Here is an 18,608-nt window from a genome sequence, read left to right on the forward strand (position 1 = left end):
GTACAATGGCTATGCCCATCTCTCCATTAGTGGCTGATTCTACAGGAATATTTTTACTTCTGTATTAGTCCAAATTTATGCTTCCCCCCCCCCTCCCATCCTGCTACATGTCTTCTACCTGCTGCTTTTTTTTCTGTTCCAGCTACACTATACAGTGATCAATAAGATAGGCTTTCTGAATTTCCATTTCTCTGTCTTCACATTCACCCTTTCAACCAAAAAAAAAAAAAAATTTAACTTGCAAGCAAAAAAAATGTAGGTAAATTTTACCAAAAATATTAACATTTTGGTCCTCCTTACCCAACAGCTTGTTTTATAGCTGACATATGCTATAATTATAACTGTTGTCTAGGTTTTAGCATTAGAATCAATATGTGAAACCTATAGCTAGATAGGTGGTGAAGCCGTAGTGCTCTACTACACCACCATTCACATGACTAGTCTCGGGGGACTCAGTTACAGCTAGTGAAATCTGTATATATACTCCCAACATACCTAAAAGAGTGTAATTATGATACTTGAGAGATAAATAAGGGGAAAGCAAACAAAACATGGCTAAATAAACTATTGCCCTTCAATGGCAGTTGGATCCCTAACTGCTCCCTTTTGTGCCTTTGAAAATCTGCCCTATAATCCTTAAAGGTGCTGCCTTTAACAAGCAAAAATTCTAGGTCCTGCTGGAAATATTTAAAACTAAAAAAATATTATAAGTGAGTGCGGTAACTCTAGTCACTATATAGAAATAACATCGGCATGAATCTACTAACAAGGTTTTCTTTGTCACCACAGTTTGAAGTGTTTTCTAATTCTCTTGTTCTTCATTTTCATATTCGATAGTGACTATCACAGCAGAACCATCATTGCTCAGTGCTACTTTGCCAGCAATAAGCTTGCTTAACTTCTCAAAGGTGCCACAAAGTTGATTCACTTTGGGAATAGAAAAGATTTTTGCCAGAGGTATATAAACTGTGTTTCCATCAATGAATGGCTCCATGCTTCTATCAGCAGCAAGTTTTTCAGTTTCAGCTAGAGAAAGGTTCTTTGAACACCTCATGAAATATTTAAATGGCTGGAATTTGAATTTTGTCTCAAGGCCATCACTATGCTCCTTCCACTCAGACTTGAAATTGCCCAGTAGTCGTCTTTTAATGATGTCTGCTCTGAAAAGAACTTCACTGACCACTGCATTCTGCAGGTACTTTTCATCTTTAAGACTTGGGTACACTGCCTTGAAAACCTTTACAATGTGCAAAAACCCAAAATATTTAACATTATGACAGACCCAGAAACAACAGAAGTCTCCAAAACAAAGCACACAAACGTCACCGCCCAAAACAAAGGCATATCCAAGGCCACTCAATAATTTGAACTATACGGGTGGGAGGCATTGCTGAGTACTGTTTTGGATAAGAGTGTGTGAGAGAGACAAACAGAAGGCAGACAGTAACAGACTTGGGCCTTGTCTACACTACACAAAAGTCAGCTTTTGGCAACAAAACAGCGGCAGTGTACACACTGAAATGCTCCTCCCGCCAATGTAACTCACCTGCTATGCCGACATACTAAAATAACCTCAACAAGAGGCGTAGGGCTTATATCATTGTAATGAGGGTGATGCAGTGTCTGTGTAGCCACTGCATTCCTTACATTGGCTGTTGGCTGTCATAATTGTCAATTTCATGGCTCTGCTGGAGTCGTGAAATTGACAAGAAAGCCGGCTCCCGAGCCAGGGTGCTACCCAGTCTCTGCTCCAAGGTGGGCTGCCACCTAGGCTCCCGGCTTGGACTGCTGCCCGGGCTTCCCACTACCTGCTGAGAGTCCTACTGGTTCCCAGGGTCCGACTCCCTGCCGGGACCATGGCAGCTGACCAGATTCTGGGCATGGATCTCCCTGCCACAGGCAAGAAGTCATAACTCAGTCTGAATGTTTGGTATTTTTAAAAACATAATCACAGGCTTATTCTTTTTCTCAATGCTCTTGAGTATGAGCTGGTCTACACTGGGAATTTACATCAGCATAGCTATGTCTCAGGGCTGTGAACCCCTCCTGTCGGCATAGGCAGTATCTACACTGAAGCACTGCAGCTGAGCCACTGTAGCATGTAGCAATAGTCGACTCTGGTATACACATAACCCTTATGATTCTGTCTCACAAAATTGTCCCTTTGTTGTTATTTATTGATCCCTATACAAAGTAAACTAAATGGATATGTAGAGGGAGAGCAGGAGATACTTACAGTTTTGTAAGCATGTTCCGTGTGTTTCTCAGAGTTAACAGTTTCACCATTCTTTGGATATTTTCTCACAAACACACCTATTTGGGTACAAAACCCAACATCCTCAGTTCCAGGTGGTGGGGTCCCAAGTCCAGTAAATTCCACTGTATAATCATAGCTAGTAGCTGCAGCTACTGCCCTAAGAAAAATAATGTAATCTTATTATATTGAATGGTCATGTTTTTAATGTGATGAAGAAATATGAACACCAGTGCAAAAAATAAAACCCCGATCCTGCTAGCTCTTATGCACTTGTTTAACTTCAAGAATATTTATTTCAATGGGACTACTCATGTGCTCGAATTTAGGCACATAAATAAGCATTTTCAGGATGAGAGCCTTAGTCTGTAGTACTGTGAAATAAGATTAAAATCAGGGGTAGGCAAACTATGGCCCGTGGGCCTGATCCGGCCTGTCAGGGCTTTGGATCCAGCCTGCGGGATTGCCACCCCCGTGGCGCCGCGGGGCTAAGCAGGCTCCCTGCCTGCCCTGGCCCCGCGCTGCTCCTGGAAGTGGCTGGCACCATGTCCCTGAGGCCCCTGGGGGCGGGGAGAATGGGAACCGCGGCCAATGGGTGCTGCAGGAGGCGGTGCCTGCAGGCGAGGGCAGCGCGCGGAGCCCTCTCCCCCAGGGGCCACAGAACGTGGTGCCTGCTGCTTCCGGGAGCAGCATGGGGGCAGGGCAGGCAGGCAGCCTGCTTGAGCCCCACTGCGCACCGCTGCCACCTGGAGCTGCTCAAGGTAATTGGTGCTGGGCCAGAGCCCGCACCCTGCACCCCGCACCCCAACCCCCTGCCCTGAGCCCCCTGCCGCACCCCTCCTGCACCTCAACTCCCTGCCCTGAGCCCCCGCCACACTCCGCACCCCTCCTGCACCCCAACCCCCTGCCCCAAGCCCCCTCCTGCACTCCGAACCCCTCCCTACACCCCAACCCCCTGCCCTGAGCCCCCTCGTACACCCCACACCCCTCCTGCACCCTAACCCCCTGCCCTAGATTCATAGCCCTGCATGCAATGTCCCACCCAGATGTGGCCCTCGAGCCAAAAAGTTTGCCCACCACTGGATTAAATTGTTATCTCTGCATTTTTAAATAAACCAGAATTCCTTTAATATTTCGCAAGCACCTGCTGGAAAATATACATATTCATTATTATGCTCTCTCTCTCTCTCTCTCAATAAAGCAGACAGAATGAATAAAAATACAACAGCTTATGGAAAACATCAGCTTTTTGTACTTTGTCAAGTTTTCAGAATTTAATCACACTATTATCTTTTGAGAAGAGTGCATTTAAAAAAGACAATACTGGCTAAATGATAGAAATATATGCTTGAATCTCGAAGTCTGCAGGCCCACTATAGCTATACTAGTATCTGAAAGCCCACACTGTTGTAGAGGTGTAATTTATGAATTCATAATGGCTGAGAACTTAAAATTTGGATGGTACCAGACCATGAATCCCAGTGATTATTGAATCTGGTGATATTCTAAACAAAAGAATCTTTAGAGTCATGCTTGCAGCTGCTTCCTTTGCATCACACTTACTCAATATTCTAGGCTTCAGAGTGATGTTTGGGGTTAGAGTGTGCTGGTTGTGTTGTTGTGTGGGTGGTTGTGTTGTATTGCGAGATTTGTATTTATTTGTGTAGGTGGTAAATAAAGGGTGTGTGCTGTGGTGAGGGACTGTGTGTGTTTGGGGCTACTGTGTATGCTGGCTGTGTTTTTGTGTAGATGGTTGCATTGATTTGTGTCTGGGGGAGATGTGCTGGGAGATTTGTGTTGATTTGTACATGTAGAGAATGAGGGATATATGCTGCAGTGAGGAGCTGCGTGTGCTTAAGGTTATTGTGTGTGCTGGTTGTGTTGCTGTGTGGGTGGATTTGAAAAACTGGCAGTTGGGTCATGTCTCCCTCATCTGTGCAGTCTCCCTTATACAACCAATTAAACTGCTACATGCAATATAGCTGTATGGGGGGGGGGGTGATTGGTTTAGTTACCTCTGGTATCACAATGGTCTTCTAGGGACTCTTGGCATGGCATAGATACATGCCTTGCTGTCTAATAGATTTAATTTGTAAAGTCAAAATGGCTAAGAACTTAAAAACTGGACAGTAGCAGGCTGCAAAACCAACCTGATGATATTCTGAACAAAAAGAGAAGCCTAGAATGTTGAGTCAGTGTGATGCAAAGAAAACAGCTGCAAGCATGCTTGTAGCAGTTCCCATCACTTCTCACTGACTCTACAGACATAATACGGCTTCAGAGTGACAGTCTTGGAATCTTATATAGATGAGGAGAACGGAGGCATCTCAGGTCCATAACACTGTGCATAGGAATCATATTAAGGTGAGAAAGAGATCTAAAAGGGCCACCTCTCTTTCTCTGCACTATTCCAAGGATACGGTGGCCAATGGGTATGATAAAGCTGGCGGACCTAAGAAGAAGCTCACTGGAGACAAAGCACCCAGCTGTAGAATTTTCTGCCACAGAAGATCAGGAATGCAAGACTCACACAATTCATAACACAAAATTTAAATATTTTCCTATATTTATTACACCAAAAACACAGACAGATGTTGTGACATAAGAACTCCTCAATGCCAACTGGCAAGGGACTTACAGGAATATCCTAATTCTAGTATGTACATTCTGGTTTACCAAAGAAGGTCATCTGATGCCTTAAATGAAAGCCAGGGTCACACAGGTCGTTAATATTGTTGTGAAATGTAGGTACAAATATTATGTAAGGAGTTATAGGTGTATACTGAAAATATGTTCTTAGCATCTGTATCACAGCAGAGGCAAAGAGTTTTCCTGACAGAAAAGATGTTTATTCCTCTGTCTCTGTTGGCATGTAAATTAAGCATTGTAAGCTAACACAGTGGAGGCACATTTACATACAAAATCAACAGAAAGATATGAAGTGAACCACAAGAGCACACAATGGGGGAAGAGAACCTTGTCTTGAGTCACACTTCAAAGGTTTGCTGGACTATATTTGGGGAACAGAGAAGACACCTCACCCTCCTGCACTGAGGAAGTAAACAGGCAGTGTGTTTAGGTTCATGAAAATAGGATCTTAACCATCCTTGACTCAAATGCTTCAGAGAACATTTTGGGTGACAGGAGATTAGCCTGTTCAATTAAGTTTAGTCTCTAGAAAGCATGCTTTTTTTTTTTGCTTCCAATATCCTTACTATTTCTTGAATCTTGGGTCATAAACTTATCCTTGATTTCACTATAAATATATCAGAGTGCTGTGATATTAAGCTAGGTGCTGAACCTGAGTTGAATCCTACAAGTTGCTGTGTGTACTGTTTCCTTGGTGACAGCAGACCTGGTATTTCTGTGAGTGTTCAGTGGATTAGGGGCTGGTACTACAGGGGAATGCTTCAAAGGGACTCCGAGACTGAGTCACACCTATTATTAATCTGTAAGGCAAAGTAAGGCTGGCATACCCCAGAAGAGAGAGCATGTGTGACTAACAGGCTGGTACTGTCAAGCAGATGACATCCAGTTAAACATAAGCAAGCCTCCTCCTCACTGGAGGTCAGGGTAACAAGGTGACTCACAGTCCTGGGTATCCCGAGAAGGGAAAGTTACTTACCTGTAACTGGAAGTTCTTTGAGATGTGTGGTCCCTATCTGTAGTTCACTGAGGGTTATGTGCATGTACCAGGCACCCAGAGCCGGAGCTTTTTCTAAGTAGCAACATCCGTCAGTCCGTGCATGCACCCTTGCACCTCCTCGTGGTTTCGCCCGAGGCGATAAAGGGTGGGGCAGACCGACCACATCTTCAGTTCCTTCTCCACCACAGATCTACCAGATCTGCAGCAAAGGGGAAAGAAGGTGGGATTGGAATACAGATAGGGACCACACATCTCAAAGAACTTCCAGTTACAGGTAAGTAACATCCCCTTCTTCTTCAAGTGATGGTCCCTCTTGTATTCTAAACTCCATGTGGCTGCCTTCTATATGTCTTCAAGGGGCAGTCGTGGCACACAATGGTAGTTGATACTTGTGCTCTCATGGAATGGGCCTGCATCCCACCTGGTGGGGACCATCCCGATAATTGATAGCAGAGCATAATGCACCCTGAGACCTACTTCAAGATTCTCTGGGTGGAGATGGCCTGCCCTTTAATTTTCTCTGCTATGATGACAGTCTGGGAGATTTCCGGGATGGCTTCTTCCTTTGTAGGTAAAAGGCCAGGGTCCTATGTACATCAAGAGAGTGAAGTTGCTGTTCATCATTTGAGGTATGTGGTTTAGGAAAAAAAGTGGGTAGATGTATGGTTGGTTTAGCGGGAAACCAGTTTTGGTAGAAATTTGGGATGCAGGTGCAGTGAAACTTTGTCCTTATTGAACGTGATGAAAGGGGGGAGTTGCCACCATGGCTCCCAGTTCACCAGAGGTAATAGCAACCAGGAAGGCGATATTCATAGAAAGGACGAAAAGAGATTAGGAAGCCAGAGGTTCAAAGGGGGAGTTCACTAATGACATAAGAACTAGGTTGAGTTCCCACTGGGGAGTTATAGACTGAATGGGCGGGTATTTACATACAAGGCCCTTCCAGAATCCGTCAGAGGATGGGTAAAAACCCGAATGTCCCTCTACCAGAGGGTGGAAAGTGGTAATAGCTGCTGCGTGCACCCTGATGGAGCTGAGCACGACCCTGAGGTTTTCAGATGGAGAAAATAATCTATGAGCATTGGGATGTCCACAGCCTCAGGAACAAGACCTCTCTGTTGGGCCCAAGAAGTGAAACGTGCCCATTTGGCTTGATAGGATTGTCTTGTGGAGTCCTTCCTGCTATTTGAGAGGACATCTCATACTGCTGACGAACACTCCTGTGCTAGCAGAGGTGTTCATCCAAAAACCAAGCTGTCAGGTGAAGCATCCGTGGATCGGGGTGACACAGTCTGCCGTTATGTTGTGTGAGCAGTACCAGAAAAGTCGGTAGTGGGAGGGGAGGATGCTTCAACATATGGAGAAGAAGAGGAAACCAGAACTGGCAAGGCCAGAATGGAGCGATCAGGATGACCATCACCCTCTCCTGTCAGAGTTTGTGAAGGACATGTGGCAAGACTGGTAGGGGAGGGAAGATGTAGTTGATTCGGTCCAACCAGTCAACAAGGGTGACGTCTTGTGAATGGGCACCAAGTCCTGCCCTTCAGGACAGGAGCGGGTGACCACCCCGCTACAGGGAGCATTGCACAACTTTAAACGAGCATGTTCCCTAATTGATCAGCAGCTTAACAACAAAACAATGTTAACCGGGACGACTTTAAGTGAGGAGTTACTGTACTAGACATTTTGCATGCATTGGTACCAAGTGCATTCAGTACTGTTCAAGGGGAGGACTTCCTGCCATGCTTATGCACATGTTTCCGTGACCCATGGCTAGGCCTTGGTGCGGGGTCCATAGCACTTGTACCAGCAGAGCCAGTCTCAGGCTCCACAATAGGAGGCACACTCTTGGACTGTTCAGGCAGGTGTATGGGGGGGATCTGTGGCCCCATGGCGACTTCCATGAGGTGCTTCTTAAGACGGAAGACTGCTTTCCCAAGTACGAGCAGGGAAGGAGAGGCAGACACTGTACCTGGATGTAGTGTGGGTTACCCCCAAACAGTACAGACAACATTGATGCTCATCACTGAGGGAAAACCGATGAGGGCAGGAACTACAGACTTTGAATCCCAGCCTTTTCAGCATAATCCAGTATCTCAACCTGGATGGTGGGATGAAGATAATTTGGTGGGAAACTGCAAAAGCGGCACCCAAAGTCTTTAAGCATACCAGAACTTTCAGAAAAGAAGAAAATTACAGTACTACAAAAACAGCAAAAAACAACAACCCTTGACTATATACAGTATCCAAAACTGGACACTGGGGGAGCACAGAGGGATGGTTTAGGAATTGTTTGGCAGGAAACTGCCAAAGCAGTGTTCCCAGCCCTTAAACCTACAAAAACTCTAGAAACAAGAAAACTACTATGAAAACTGTAAGACTCCTGACTATGTACAAAAATCAAAACATTTTTTTCCTGAAAAGTTTGGAAAATGCATCACCAAAGACAAGAGACCAGCAGAAGTTCCAACTCAGACCATGCAGTGGTGAGAAGGAACTGAAGACACGGTCGCCTTGGGCGAAACCACAAGGCCGTGCAAAGGCGCATGCACGGACCAACAGACATTAGTCCTTTGAAAAAGCTCTGGCTCTAGGCACATAGCACATGCACATAACCCTGAGAGGAATACAATAGGGACCATCACTCAAACAAGAACCATCACAGATGTATAGTTAACAGAAGGATGAATTGCAGACCACAAGCCTCAGAAAATTCAAAGCCAGAATAGCAGTTCATACAGCAGTTACTAAAAATAAATAAAAGTAGTTATGGAAAAATGTTTCCAAGACAGACATGAGAATCTCCCAATTTAAATTAGAACCTTAACAATATACTAACCTGGGAGATGGTTTTATTTTTATTTAAGTATTTTTTCACATTGCTGTGCAAAGTCCTTTACCTTAAGTTGTCCAAGATAACAGAAGTCCAATTCAAACTGTTACCTAAAATTGTCAGCAAAAGGTAAAGACAAATCGACTGGTTCAAACTGAATTGGTTAGGTTAAAAGAACTGTGATAAGAGGCCCTCCCCAGCACCATGGGTGCATTGTTTCAGGCACCCAGTTGAGAGGTATCAGCAGGGGGGGGAGGGGAGCTGGGGACACCCTGGCTAATGGCTCCTACGGGCTCAGCTGCTAGTCCCAGCTGGGCTGAGGAGAAGAGGACTTCCTCTTCCCCTGCAAGGAGGGGACGGGTCAGACCCATCCCCAGAAACCTCCCCCAGCTGCAGGAAGCTACACACACACACCCACTTCCTGTACCCATCGCTCCTCAACCGCGGGGTAAGGAGTCACTGTATGCTGGCAGTTGCTCCCCCATCCACCCAACCCCATGCATCTGGACCCCCCCCATACCCAACCCCCCACCGAGTCTCACTCCCCCCGCACCTGAACCCCACCCCACCAAGCTCCACCCTCCTGCATCTGTATACGTGCCGAGCCCCTCCTCCCTGCATCCACCCGCACCCCTGCACCTAGACCACACCTTTCTGAGCCCTCCGAACTCAAACCCCATCCCGATGAGCCCCACTCCCACTGCAGCTGGACCCCCACACTGAGCCCCAATGACCTGGACTCCCACAATGAGCTCCAATGACCAGGACCCTCACCTCTCCAAGCCCCACTCCCCCAGCACCCAGACCCCCCCTCTTGAGCCCCCCAAACCCAGACACCCCCCCTACTTAGCCCCAACTACCTGCACCTGTACCCCCTGCAGAGTCCCATTCCCCCTGCACCTGGACCCCCCCCAACAAGCAACAAGAAGATCCCCTTCTGCACCCGGATCCCCACACTGAACCGCTCACACCCAACTGCCCCACAGAGAACCCTCTCACTCCACACCAGGATCCCCACCTGGATCCTGCCGGGATGAGCCTGCCTGCCTGCCTGCCTCACACCTGGATTGGGGACCAGGGCTGGGCATGCTTGCGAGACTCTGTCCCTCTCGCTAGCTATCCTGGTGTACCTGGCGTGGAAGGGCAGGGCCCCAGGGTGATCCTGGGGCAGGCCTGGCCCTTGCACTGTGTCAGGGTCTGGTGCAGCCTCACCGCCAAATCCATGTATTGGGGGGCAGAGGTTGCAGGGTGATCTCCCACCTCCTTGCAAACAATGGCCAGTGCTCCCCACTGCCATTCTGGAGCCTCCACATTTATTTATTGACAAATAAAATATGTAGAATTTTAAAATATTGTGCATAGAATTTTTTGGCACAGAATTCCCTCAGGAGTAGTCTTGGAGGCTCCTAGTAGGTCACAGGTTGAGATAATGAGGTGCAAATTTCTAGAAATGAGAGGAAATGTTTACAGTGAAATGTGTTTTGATTGATTAATGTTAATGGGATGAGGTTGGCACACCTTTTTGTATGTAGTTTATCTGAGTGTCACTGAATGGTAGTATTATGGGCCTGAATGGACTAGAAGGAACGAGCTTTACCATCCTGGCTGCCACCCACACCGTCTCCCGGGACCCACTATGACATATTGGGCCTTCATAGTCTGGATTGTGAGAAATAAGGGGGGAGGGAGGATAAGATTGAGGTCTATAAAATCATGACTGGTGTGGAGAAAGTAAATACGGAAGTGTTATTTACTCCTTCTCATAACACAAGAATTAGGGGTCACCAAATGAAATTAATAGGCAACAATTTAAAACAAACGAGGAAGTATTTCTTCACACAACACACAGTGAACCTGTGGAACTCCTTGCCGGAGGATGTTGTGAAGGCCAAGACTATAACAGGGTTCAAAAAAGAATTAGATCAATTCATGGAGGATAGGTCCATCAATGACTATTAGCCAGGATGGGCAGGGATGGTGTTTGCCTCTGTTTGCCAGAAGCTGGGAATGAGCGACAGGAAATGAATCACTTGATGATTACTTGTTCTGTTCATTCCCTCTGGGGCACCTGGCATTGGCCACTGTTGGCAAACAGGATACTGGGCTAGATGGACCTTTGGTCTGAGCCAGTATGGCCATTCTTATGTTCTTAAACATCCTGACCAGAAAAGGCCAGAGAGAGAGAACTGCTGCCACCACCAGAAATCCTGAATACTACCTGGAATGTAAGAGTTGGGTTCCTGCTCACACCCTTTCCCTTGTGAGTTCTTTTCCTTCTTGCAACTTATTTCTTCCTCTTTTCTATCTCTCTTTTTTGCCTTCTGTTTAATAAGAGTCTGGTTTAGCCTGCATCTTTTGCAACACAGCTGTGAGCTCACAACTAGTGAGGCAGCTAAAAGCAATCCCACGAACATCCCAAAGCTGGTACCATTTTGCCAGGCCTTGGACTGGCTGATAAGAGCATGTGTTATGCACCTGTGTTTCTCCAGTAGTGACGCTGCAAGTGAGAGTCAGCACCAGAGACAGAAGCTGCATTTTCTATATTTGGTATTCTTTTCTGTTCCCATTTGTGTGTGTTTGTCTTGTTTTGTCTTCAAGGAAACAGGACTGGACTTTAAACAACAACAGCTCCTAATCTGAACAACTAAATTCTTCTCTTTTCCCAAAAAGGACAGTTATTACCATATTTACTACCATCCAAGATTGTCAAAACAGGGTATTTTACCCACAAAAAACTCTCTACAGCTAAAGGGAAAATTGGATATTGTTAAAATGAAAATCTTACTTAAAACTTCACATTTCAAATGTTTTAGCTGTTTCCTTCTTTTTCGGTATATTTACCCAAAAGTTTAAGATTTTTACAACTGTTGTTACAATGAGAGTAAGCCAGTGGCAACTTGACACAAAACCCCAGCCCACACTTATCTGTTTAATGTAACAGTATGCAAGGATTTCATTAACATATTATCCCTAGTTGGGCCCAAGACACTCACTTTTCAACACACCAACCACCCTCACACAAACTGTATTTAAAAAATAAATCTCTACCATTGCTTTTTACTGTTTTGAGTACAAATAATGTAATGTACAGTAACTAGCAAACTCACCAACTTTGAAATTGTGCTCGGTCCCATTCAAATTTATGGTCTGAATGTCTGAACAGTGTCACTCCTGGGAGCAAAGGGTTAAATTCTGAGTTTGGAGTGCTGATTACAACCATGGCTGGAGCCATAAAACCAAATACCACTTCTGGAAACTTTTCCAGTTCTGCTGCTTCCAGGTGCTCTATTCTGAAAAGGATAGGATTACATAGGTCCTTAAAGTCTCACAGGGTCTTTTGACTTTCTCTACAATCAATTCAACTAGACTATGTATGTCCTAATATTTTAGTCATGTGCTGCAAAGTGAATAAATATAAGTTGTCGAAGGGGATTCTTTACTATTTTTCATAATCTTTCCCTCTTTCATACTTTTTTTCACCCTTCTATCGACACACACTGCCCCAGGTTCCTAATATGATTAACTTCACACATTAGAAAAGTCAGCCACATCTTGCTAATCTTCCATTTGAATTATGAAAGTATTAAATGTACAGGATTGAACAAGTTTGCTGAGAGTAAAGGCTTTAAACTCTAATTTCAACCCTCCTGACCTCAATGAGTCTTGCCACATTACAAAGTACAATGCAAAGGAAGAACAGAATGAAACATGGAATTCTGCTCTATGAATATTTATATTTACAATGTGTTGGATAAGAAAAATTTGAGTACATAAGCTTAATACTCACAATTCAATGCACGATACCAAGTCAAAACCAAGCATGCAAGGATCTTTATGAGCAACTGAGCCATGATGCAGGGTCACAGTTAGAGATCTTTCACTTGGTTGCAGATAATCAGCAGGAAGGGGAGACAACCTATGCCTAGGAAAACATTCAAAATTAAACAGCTGTTGACCTAAAAACTCTATATCCTTATAAAGGCTATTAGCTTGGCTATGTGAGCAAGTGTACCCATATGCTATGTAGTTGTGCTAAGAGGAGGGAAATGCCAGCTTGCTAGAAATTATTAGCTCAGGAATTGTTAAATAAGAATAAATATTGTTAGCAATATTCTTCACTAACCCCAACATATACCAGATATTTAGGTTAGCAAAATACAGTAAGTAAATAACAGATGTTTGATCATGCAGTTGGAGATTTATTGGAAAGTTTGTAAATATGCTAAAAAAAAAGTCTGTCTGCGAAAAAGAGGAAATTAAAAAAATGAAACTGTAAACAATTCCTGTATAAAATATGCCATGTTGTAAGCAAAATTAGAACCAGACAAATAGGTCAAGCTAATCATTAGGCTGCAAGGAGCAGTTCTCACAGACTTGACAATGTACCTTTCTGTTATGCTCTAACAAATTATTTAATAAAATCAATTAAAGTGACTAATCTGAGGTTTCTTTAAGTACTGAGTAAATTGGAACCTCACTCAATTTGTAACACAATACAAGAAGGATCTGGTTGAGACAAGATTCTTGTCCTGAGTCTGTCCTTAATAAGGGCCTCCTGTAAGAAGCTGTATACGCTTAACTCCTGTTGATTTCAATGGGAGTTGAGCATGTTCTGCAACAAACAGGTACAGGAACATGCAAGACAAAAGGATAAGTACGCATTTGTAATTGTTTGGTGCTGAACAATTAATATGACTCAATCTTCCTAAAAAACATTAAAGTTAACTTTTTACCAAGGATAAGTACCTCTTAACAGACAAAACAGTTTCCAGTACAATTCTGTCTTTAATTAAAGACCATTTTTACTAGGAGATGATTTTTGAGGGTCTCCTGGATAGTTGCTTAAGATGGAATCACTGCAGTCCCTTATATAGAAAAATATCAATAAATCAATAATCTTCTGAGTGTGTCAATAGACATCCAAGACTTAAAGGAAGCAAACAAAAGAAAAACCTACTATGTAAAGATTGAAGTTAATTGAAATCTATAAATAAGTGCACAAGCTGAGGCTCCATCTTTAAATTATGATAATGTTTAAAATCTATGGGACCAACAATAAGTTCCTGACTGGAAAAAAAATCAGCTTAGATGTTTCGCCTTGATGATTTTAAACCCAAAACTTATTTTTACTTTGTTTTTCTTTTGAAATTATGAAGATTCTTCATACATTTTTCCTTATTACCCAATCACTGCAGCCTGGAGATATTAAAAAGACTAAAACATAACCACAATGTCCTATGTGGACTGCACAGGACAACGGGGGTTTGACAAATGGTTGCTGCAGTAGTTGACCGATACAGGAAAAAATGGTAGATGAACGCTCAGCTTCACAACTATACAGAAAAAATAACATTTAAGTTAAATGTGGAGCCTGAAACCTTGACTGTGATGAAGCCTCAAGTGAGAACTGACACAGAATTAAAAAAAAAAATCTGAACCCTTTTATAGGACCTGACCTTAAAGAGTCTTTCACCATGTGTATTGTAGAAGAGGACCTGGGCCAAATCTCAACCTTGAAGAGAAGACTGCACAACCAATCAGGAGAGTACAGTTCTAAGTTCACACCAAACCTATTCAAGTATGGGGGAAGGAAGCGGACAAGAAAGCAGCATTCTTAGCTGCCTTTTGCTTTGTTTCCAACTAATATACTGTCTTTGAAGTTCTTTGCTTCTTTCTGTGTTAACCTATCATATTTCTTGTGAATTGATATGGCAGGAAAAAAAAAAAGGGGGGGGGGCAAAAAAAGCTTGTGATTTCTTCCCTTCAAAGGCAGTTTGACCTGGACATAGGTAGAACCCATAATTGAAAAATGGAAGTACGTGGTGTGTCCTTGGAATCTATGAAGTGCCTCTTATTGTTCGTTGGAAAAAGAAACAAACCTAATGCAAATTAACAGCCACCTGCCATGACTATCTACAATAAGACAAGAAAGTAAAGGAAGAATTGGACTTCAGCTATAGTCCTCCAAGATTGCAAAAATCCTACTTTGTTGCCAGATATCTTTGAAGATAAGAGATGCTATTGTCAGCTTTGATGGCAACAGAGTTCCAGAAACATAGCAAACTGAGATGCTTACAAAAACCAAACCAAAACTAAAAAAACAATCCTTATAATTTCCAATTAAAAAGTTACTATGCATGCATATTAACCTCCTTTCAAAACAAAATAACCAAAATAAATTGGTTATTGAAGACATTTGTAAATTTCCTTTTAAATTTTGTTTCTAAATTATACATTATCAAATAACATATACAGTAATAAAATAAATAAATGCAAAGCTCCTTCACCCCATGTAAATAACCACCACCAAGAAAACTTGTGTGTGGTACAATCTATAACCTGCAGCTATCACTGGAGCAATGGTACTTTCAACTTCAACTTTTGTGTTCAGGAAACAGCTTTTTCACCAACTGGTCCATAAATTTGGAACTCAGTCCTGAAGAGCTCACATAACCACAACCCCCCCTGTGCCTTCTCAGCAAAATACAAACCCCATTTCTCTGACCTCACCTTCCCACAATAAAAACAGAAACAACAAAGTCCAATCCATATTGATTGAAAAGAAAAGAGAGCAAAATATAACTTACGCAAATGTCAATTTTGGGAAGTGCTCAGCTAATCATAGTGATGGGTGCCACATAAGAACATAAACAGATTTGATGCCAACAATAGCATATGGCATACCAGTAGTTTTACAAAACCACCATACCAATTCCCAATATACTCAATCTTTACATACCAAATAGTTCATAACTTTACATTTATCCTTATGCTGAATCTCTTGACAACTACTGCTGCAACATGCTGTTAGGCTGAACCAAATACTGAATTATTAAGAAAAATAATGCAAAAAGCATCTTACATTTTCTCCTTCATCACATTCTCCCTGATATCTAGCCCAGCTAGCACCTCAATGCATTGGCAGAATTTCAGCATCCAGAGTAATGTACAGTCAGCACATCCCAAGTCTGCAACCTATAAAGTAGATTTGAAAACAATGGCATTTTAATACCCCGTATTCTTAAGTTATTTGTGTGACTCAAAAAATATGTTCTGTGTTGATATTAAACAACATTTTTATGAAATAGGAATTAAATGCATGGCATTTCTATGAAACTTTATAATTTAGTTTTACAAGAGTTACATGAATTGAAAAGATTCTTTACAAAGGACATTTAGGCCCCAGTCCTGCAAACTGTTCTACACAGGTTGGCCTTTATGCAGTTAATAGGCTCCACACAAGCATAAGGGTTCACTCCTGTGCAATAGTTTAGATCCTGATCCAGCAAAGACTTACACATGCTCATAGGTGCTGGAACTAGGGGTGCTGTTGCACCCCCATCCCCCAACCCAAATACATGGTTTCCGCCTTCAGCAGCTCCACTATAAAAATTGTTCCAGCACCACTGCACATGCTTAACTCTATGTAATGAGTAGTCCATTGATTTCATTGGGACTACTCACAATGCATAAAGTTAAGAACCTGCCCAGTACCCTCTAGATAGCTAGGCAGGGCCCTATCAACAATGAATTGGTAGTCTCAATCCAGTTTGGGTTTTTTAGGTTTTTTTTTTTTTTTTTTGGGGGGGGGGGGACCTATTGTAATCTCAAGGACTAGATGAGCATGCAAACTAAACAACCACTCTACACCCTGGTACTCCATGCAGATCAGGATTGAAGCACACTGAAGCTCAGCTGATGTGGGGAAGCCAAAACTGTTTCTACTCAGGCTAAATCTGACCTGTTGATAAACAGAGAACTCCAGTTTTACACTAAATTAATTTACCCAAAAAAAAAAAATTTAAATTTTGCATTGCCAAGACAGGAGCATCAAAGCTTTATAGATACAGATGCAACAGAGCTACTGAACTGATCCTGTTCAAAACCAGATCAAAATGTCCTGATCTCATAAAGTGGAACAGAAAAGTGCTTTATAAAGCAATAAATTAGCTATTGGTAATATGAATACATAAGAAACACAATTGTCATTATACGACTGCCAAAAGCTCACATATTCCCTGAGACATTAAAATCTGTTTCACAGAGACCAAATGTTGGGGAGGACACTGAGGTTAACCCTAGACCCCAACATCTTTTTATTTCAAAATTTAAAAAATTTAAAAGCTTAGCACTTTTAATTTTTCATCTTCAAAGCTTTTTAAAACAGTAAGTGCCTTGGCATCTTAAATTTCCAGTGGAAAAAAAGGACACTTTTATTTTTGCCCAGATGATTGCATACTAACACTATCCCAGATTCTTAATGTCTTTCTTTTGTGTGAGTGTGCATTTTTGTGTGAATGTGAGAGATGAGCTTGACACTATACTGGCACTACAAAACAGAGAGACTGAAAGATGTCTAGGGCTTGTCTTCATTGCAACAGTTAGCTTAACTTGATGAGAGCAACCACTCTGCTAAGCAACACTGTATGTAGTTACACAGAGTGTAATTTTGATTAGCAGCACAGGGTACATCTACACTGCAGCTGGCTGTGTGCCTCCCAGTGCAAGTAGACAGACAGGTGCTAGCATTGCTCAAGCTAGCATGCTGAAAATCGCAGTGTGGCCGTTGCAACATGGGCGGCAGCTCAGGCTAGCCACTCAAGCGTGGCTGAGCTTGGACTCAGGTGGCTACTCCAAGCTGCCACCTGTGCTGCAATATCCATCACATTTTTTTTAGTGTGCTAGCTCGAGCAAAGCTAGTGCAAGTCTTTCTACCCACTTTGCGAGTCATGTTTCCAGATGCAGAGTAGACATATAGGTAGAGTGATTGGATTAACTGCTTCTGAGTTGTTGTAACTTGAGCTGCTGCATCCCCACAGCATTACTAGCAAGCATCAGCAGCACTTGAGTTTCAACCCCACACCCACAAGCTACCTTGAGTTTAAAGCACCACTTAAAAATCTCTAGCTTGAGTTATATGTGGACAGGAGTTGGGTTAGGGGCAAAACCTGAGTTAGTTCAAGCTAACATTGCAGTGAAGACAAACCTTTAGGGGAAGGAGCTGGGACTAAGCCCTTCAAAGAGTCTTTTTAAATATTTTTTCCTCTCAAAAGAAAACAATAAAATGTTCAGAAAACCACCCGCTGCCCAGCAAGAGGCAAACATATTTTTATTTGTGTTTTTTAAGCTCCAAAGAACACTTGAGTTCAAGTGTTTTTTCTTCAGTTGACTAGTTGTATGAGCCTGGAAAAAGCCAAACATGGCTGCCAAGAATAGTTTGCCAACGTAACTCAGACTTAACAAAACTCCCTGAAGTGCTGGTTCTTGGCATTGAAAGTCAGACAACACTGGTATTTCCTGTTTCTAGATGTCTTGTGCCAGCATTTACTGTATCTTTTAAAATTTAAGCTCTGAAAAAACAAACATACCAACCTTCTTAGGTTTGTATTTAATCACTAAATCTTTAATGAATTGGTAACGTTGTTTGTACAGGGGAGGTATGAACTTAATTGTTCCTGTGAGATCATCCTTTTGAAGATTCATATCCATCATACTGTCCACACTAAAAATTAAAAATAAATTATGTTTCTGAAACATTTTCACAACAAATTCTGTCCGTTTATTGTTCTCTGTGGTACTCACTTCATAATTAAGCAAATATAGATGTGATCCTGTTTTCATATTAAGTCAGTGACAAAATTCTTACTGATGTCAATGGGAACAAAATGAGGCTTTCCCCATATTTGACAATGAAAATACCCTTTACACAGTCATAATAGAAATCAGCCATTTCCCAACAGCTTGTTTGTCTTTGTCCATCCAAAGGGGGGAGCAGGAGGGGAGAAGAGGTGTCAGCACAATCCACTCTGTAGTCTGGTTGGCTAATTTTTCAAACAATAGCATATCCTACCCAAAATATCATTTTCATGCCTTTC

The 18,608-nt window shown here is 42.6% G+C and overlaps 1 protein-coding gene across 1 annotated transcript; it reads right to left on the reverse strand.

The window, feature by feature from the left end:
* Positions 1–802: 802 nt before the first annotated feature.
* On the reverse strand, positions 803–18,231 carry HENMT1 (HEN methyltransferase 1). The gene is made up of 6 exons (XM_065410142.1): positions 18,106–18,231; positions 15,596–15,708; positions 12,521–12,655; positions 11,841–12,023; positions 2,237–2,414; positions 803–1,237 (listed from the first exon to the last, which is right to left on the reverse strand). Exons 1-6 carry the CDS (start codon positions 18,223–18,225, stop codon positions 803–805), a joined length of 1,164 nt encoding a protein of 387 aa, XP_065266214.1. The 5' UTR covers positions 18,226–18,231.
* Positions 18,232–18,608: the final 377 nt, after the last annotated feature.

Source organism: Emys orbicularis, chromosome 8, assembly GCF_028017835.1.
Source record: "Emys orbicularis isolate rEmyOrb1 chromosome 8, rEmyOrb1.hap1, whole genome shotgun sequence".
Classification (NCBI taxonomy): Eukaryota; Metazoa; Chordata; order Testudines; family Emydidae; genus Emys; species Emys orbicularis.

Excerpts from the sequence above, each read along its gene's own strand:
- HENMT1 (XM_065410142.1), bottom strand. The coding sequence starts at position 18,225 with ATGATGGATATGAATCTTCAAAAGGATGATCTCACAGGAACAATTAAG. Across the intron at positions 12,024-12,520 it reads TTGGTATCGTGCATTGAATT|AATAGAGCACCTGGAAGCAG; the intron begins GTGAGTATTAAG and ends TATCCTTTTCAG. Across the intron at positions 1,238-2,236 it reads CGGAACATGCTTACAAAACT|GTTTTCAAGGCAGTGTACCC; the intron begins GTAAGTATCTCC and ends CACATTGTAAAG.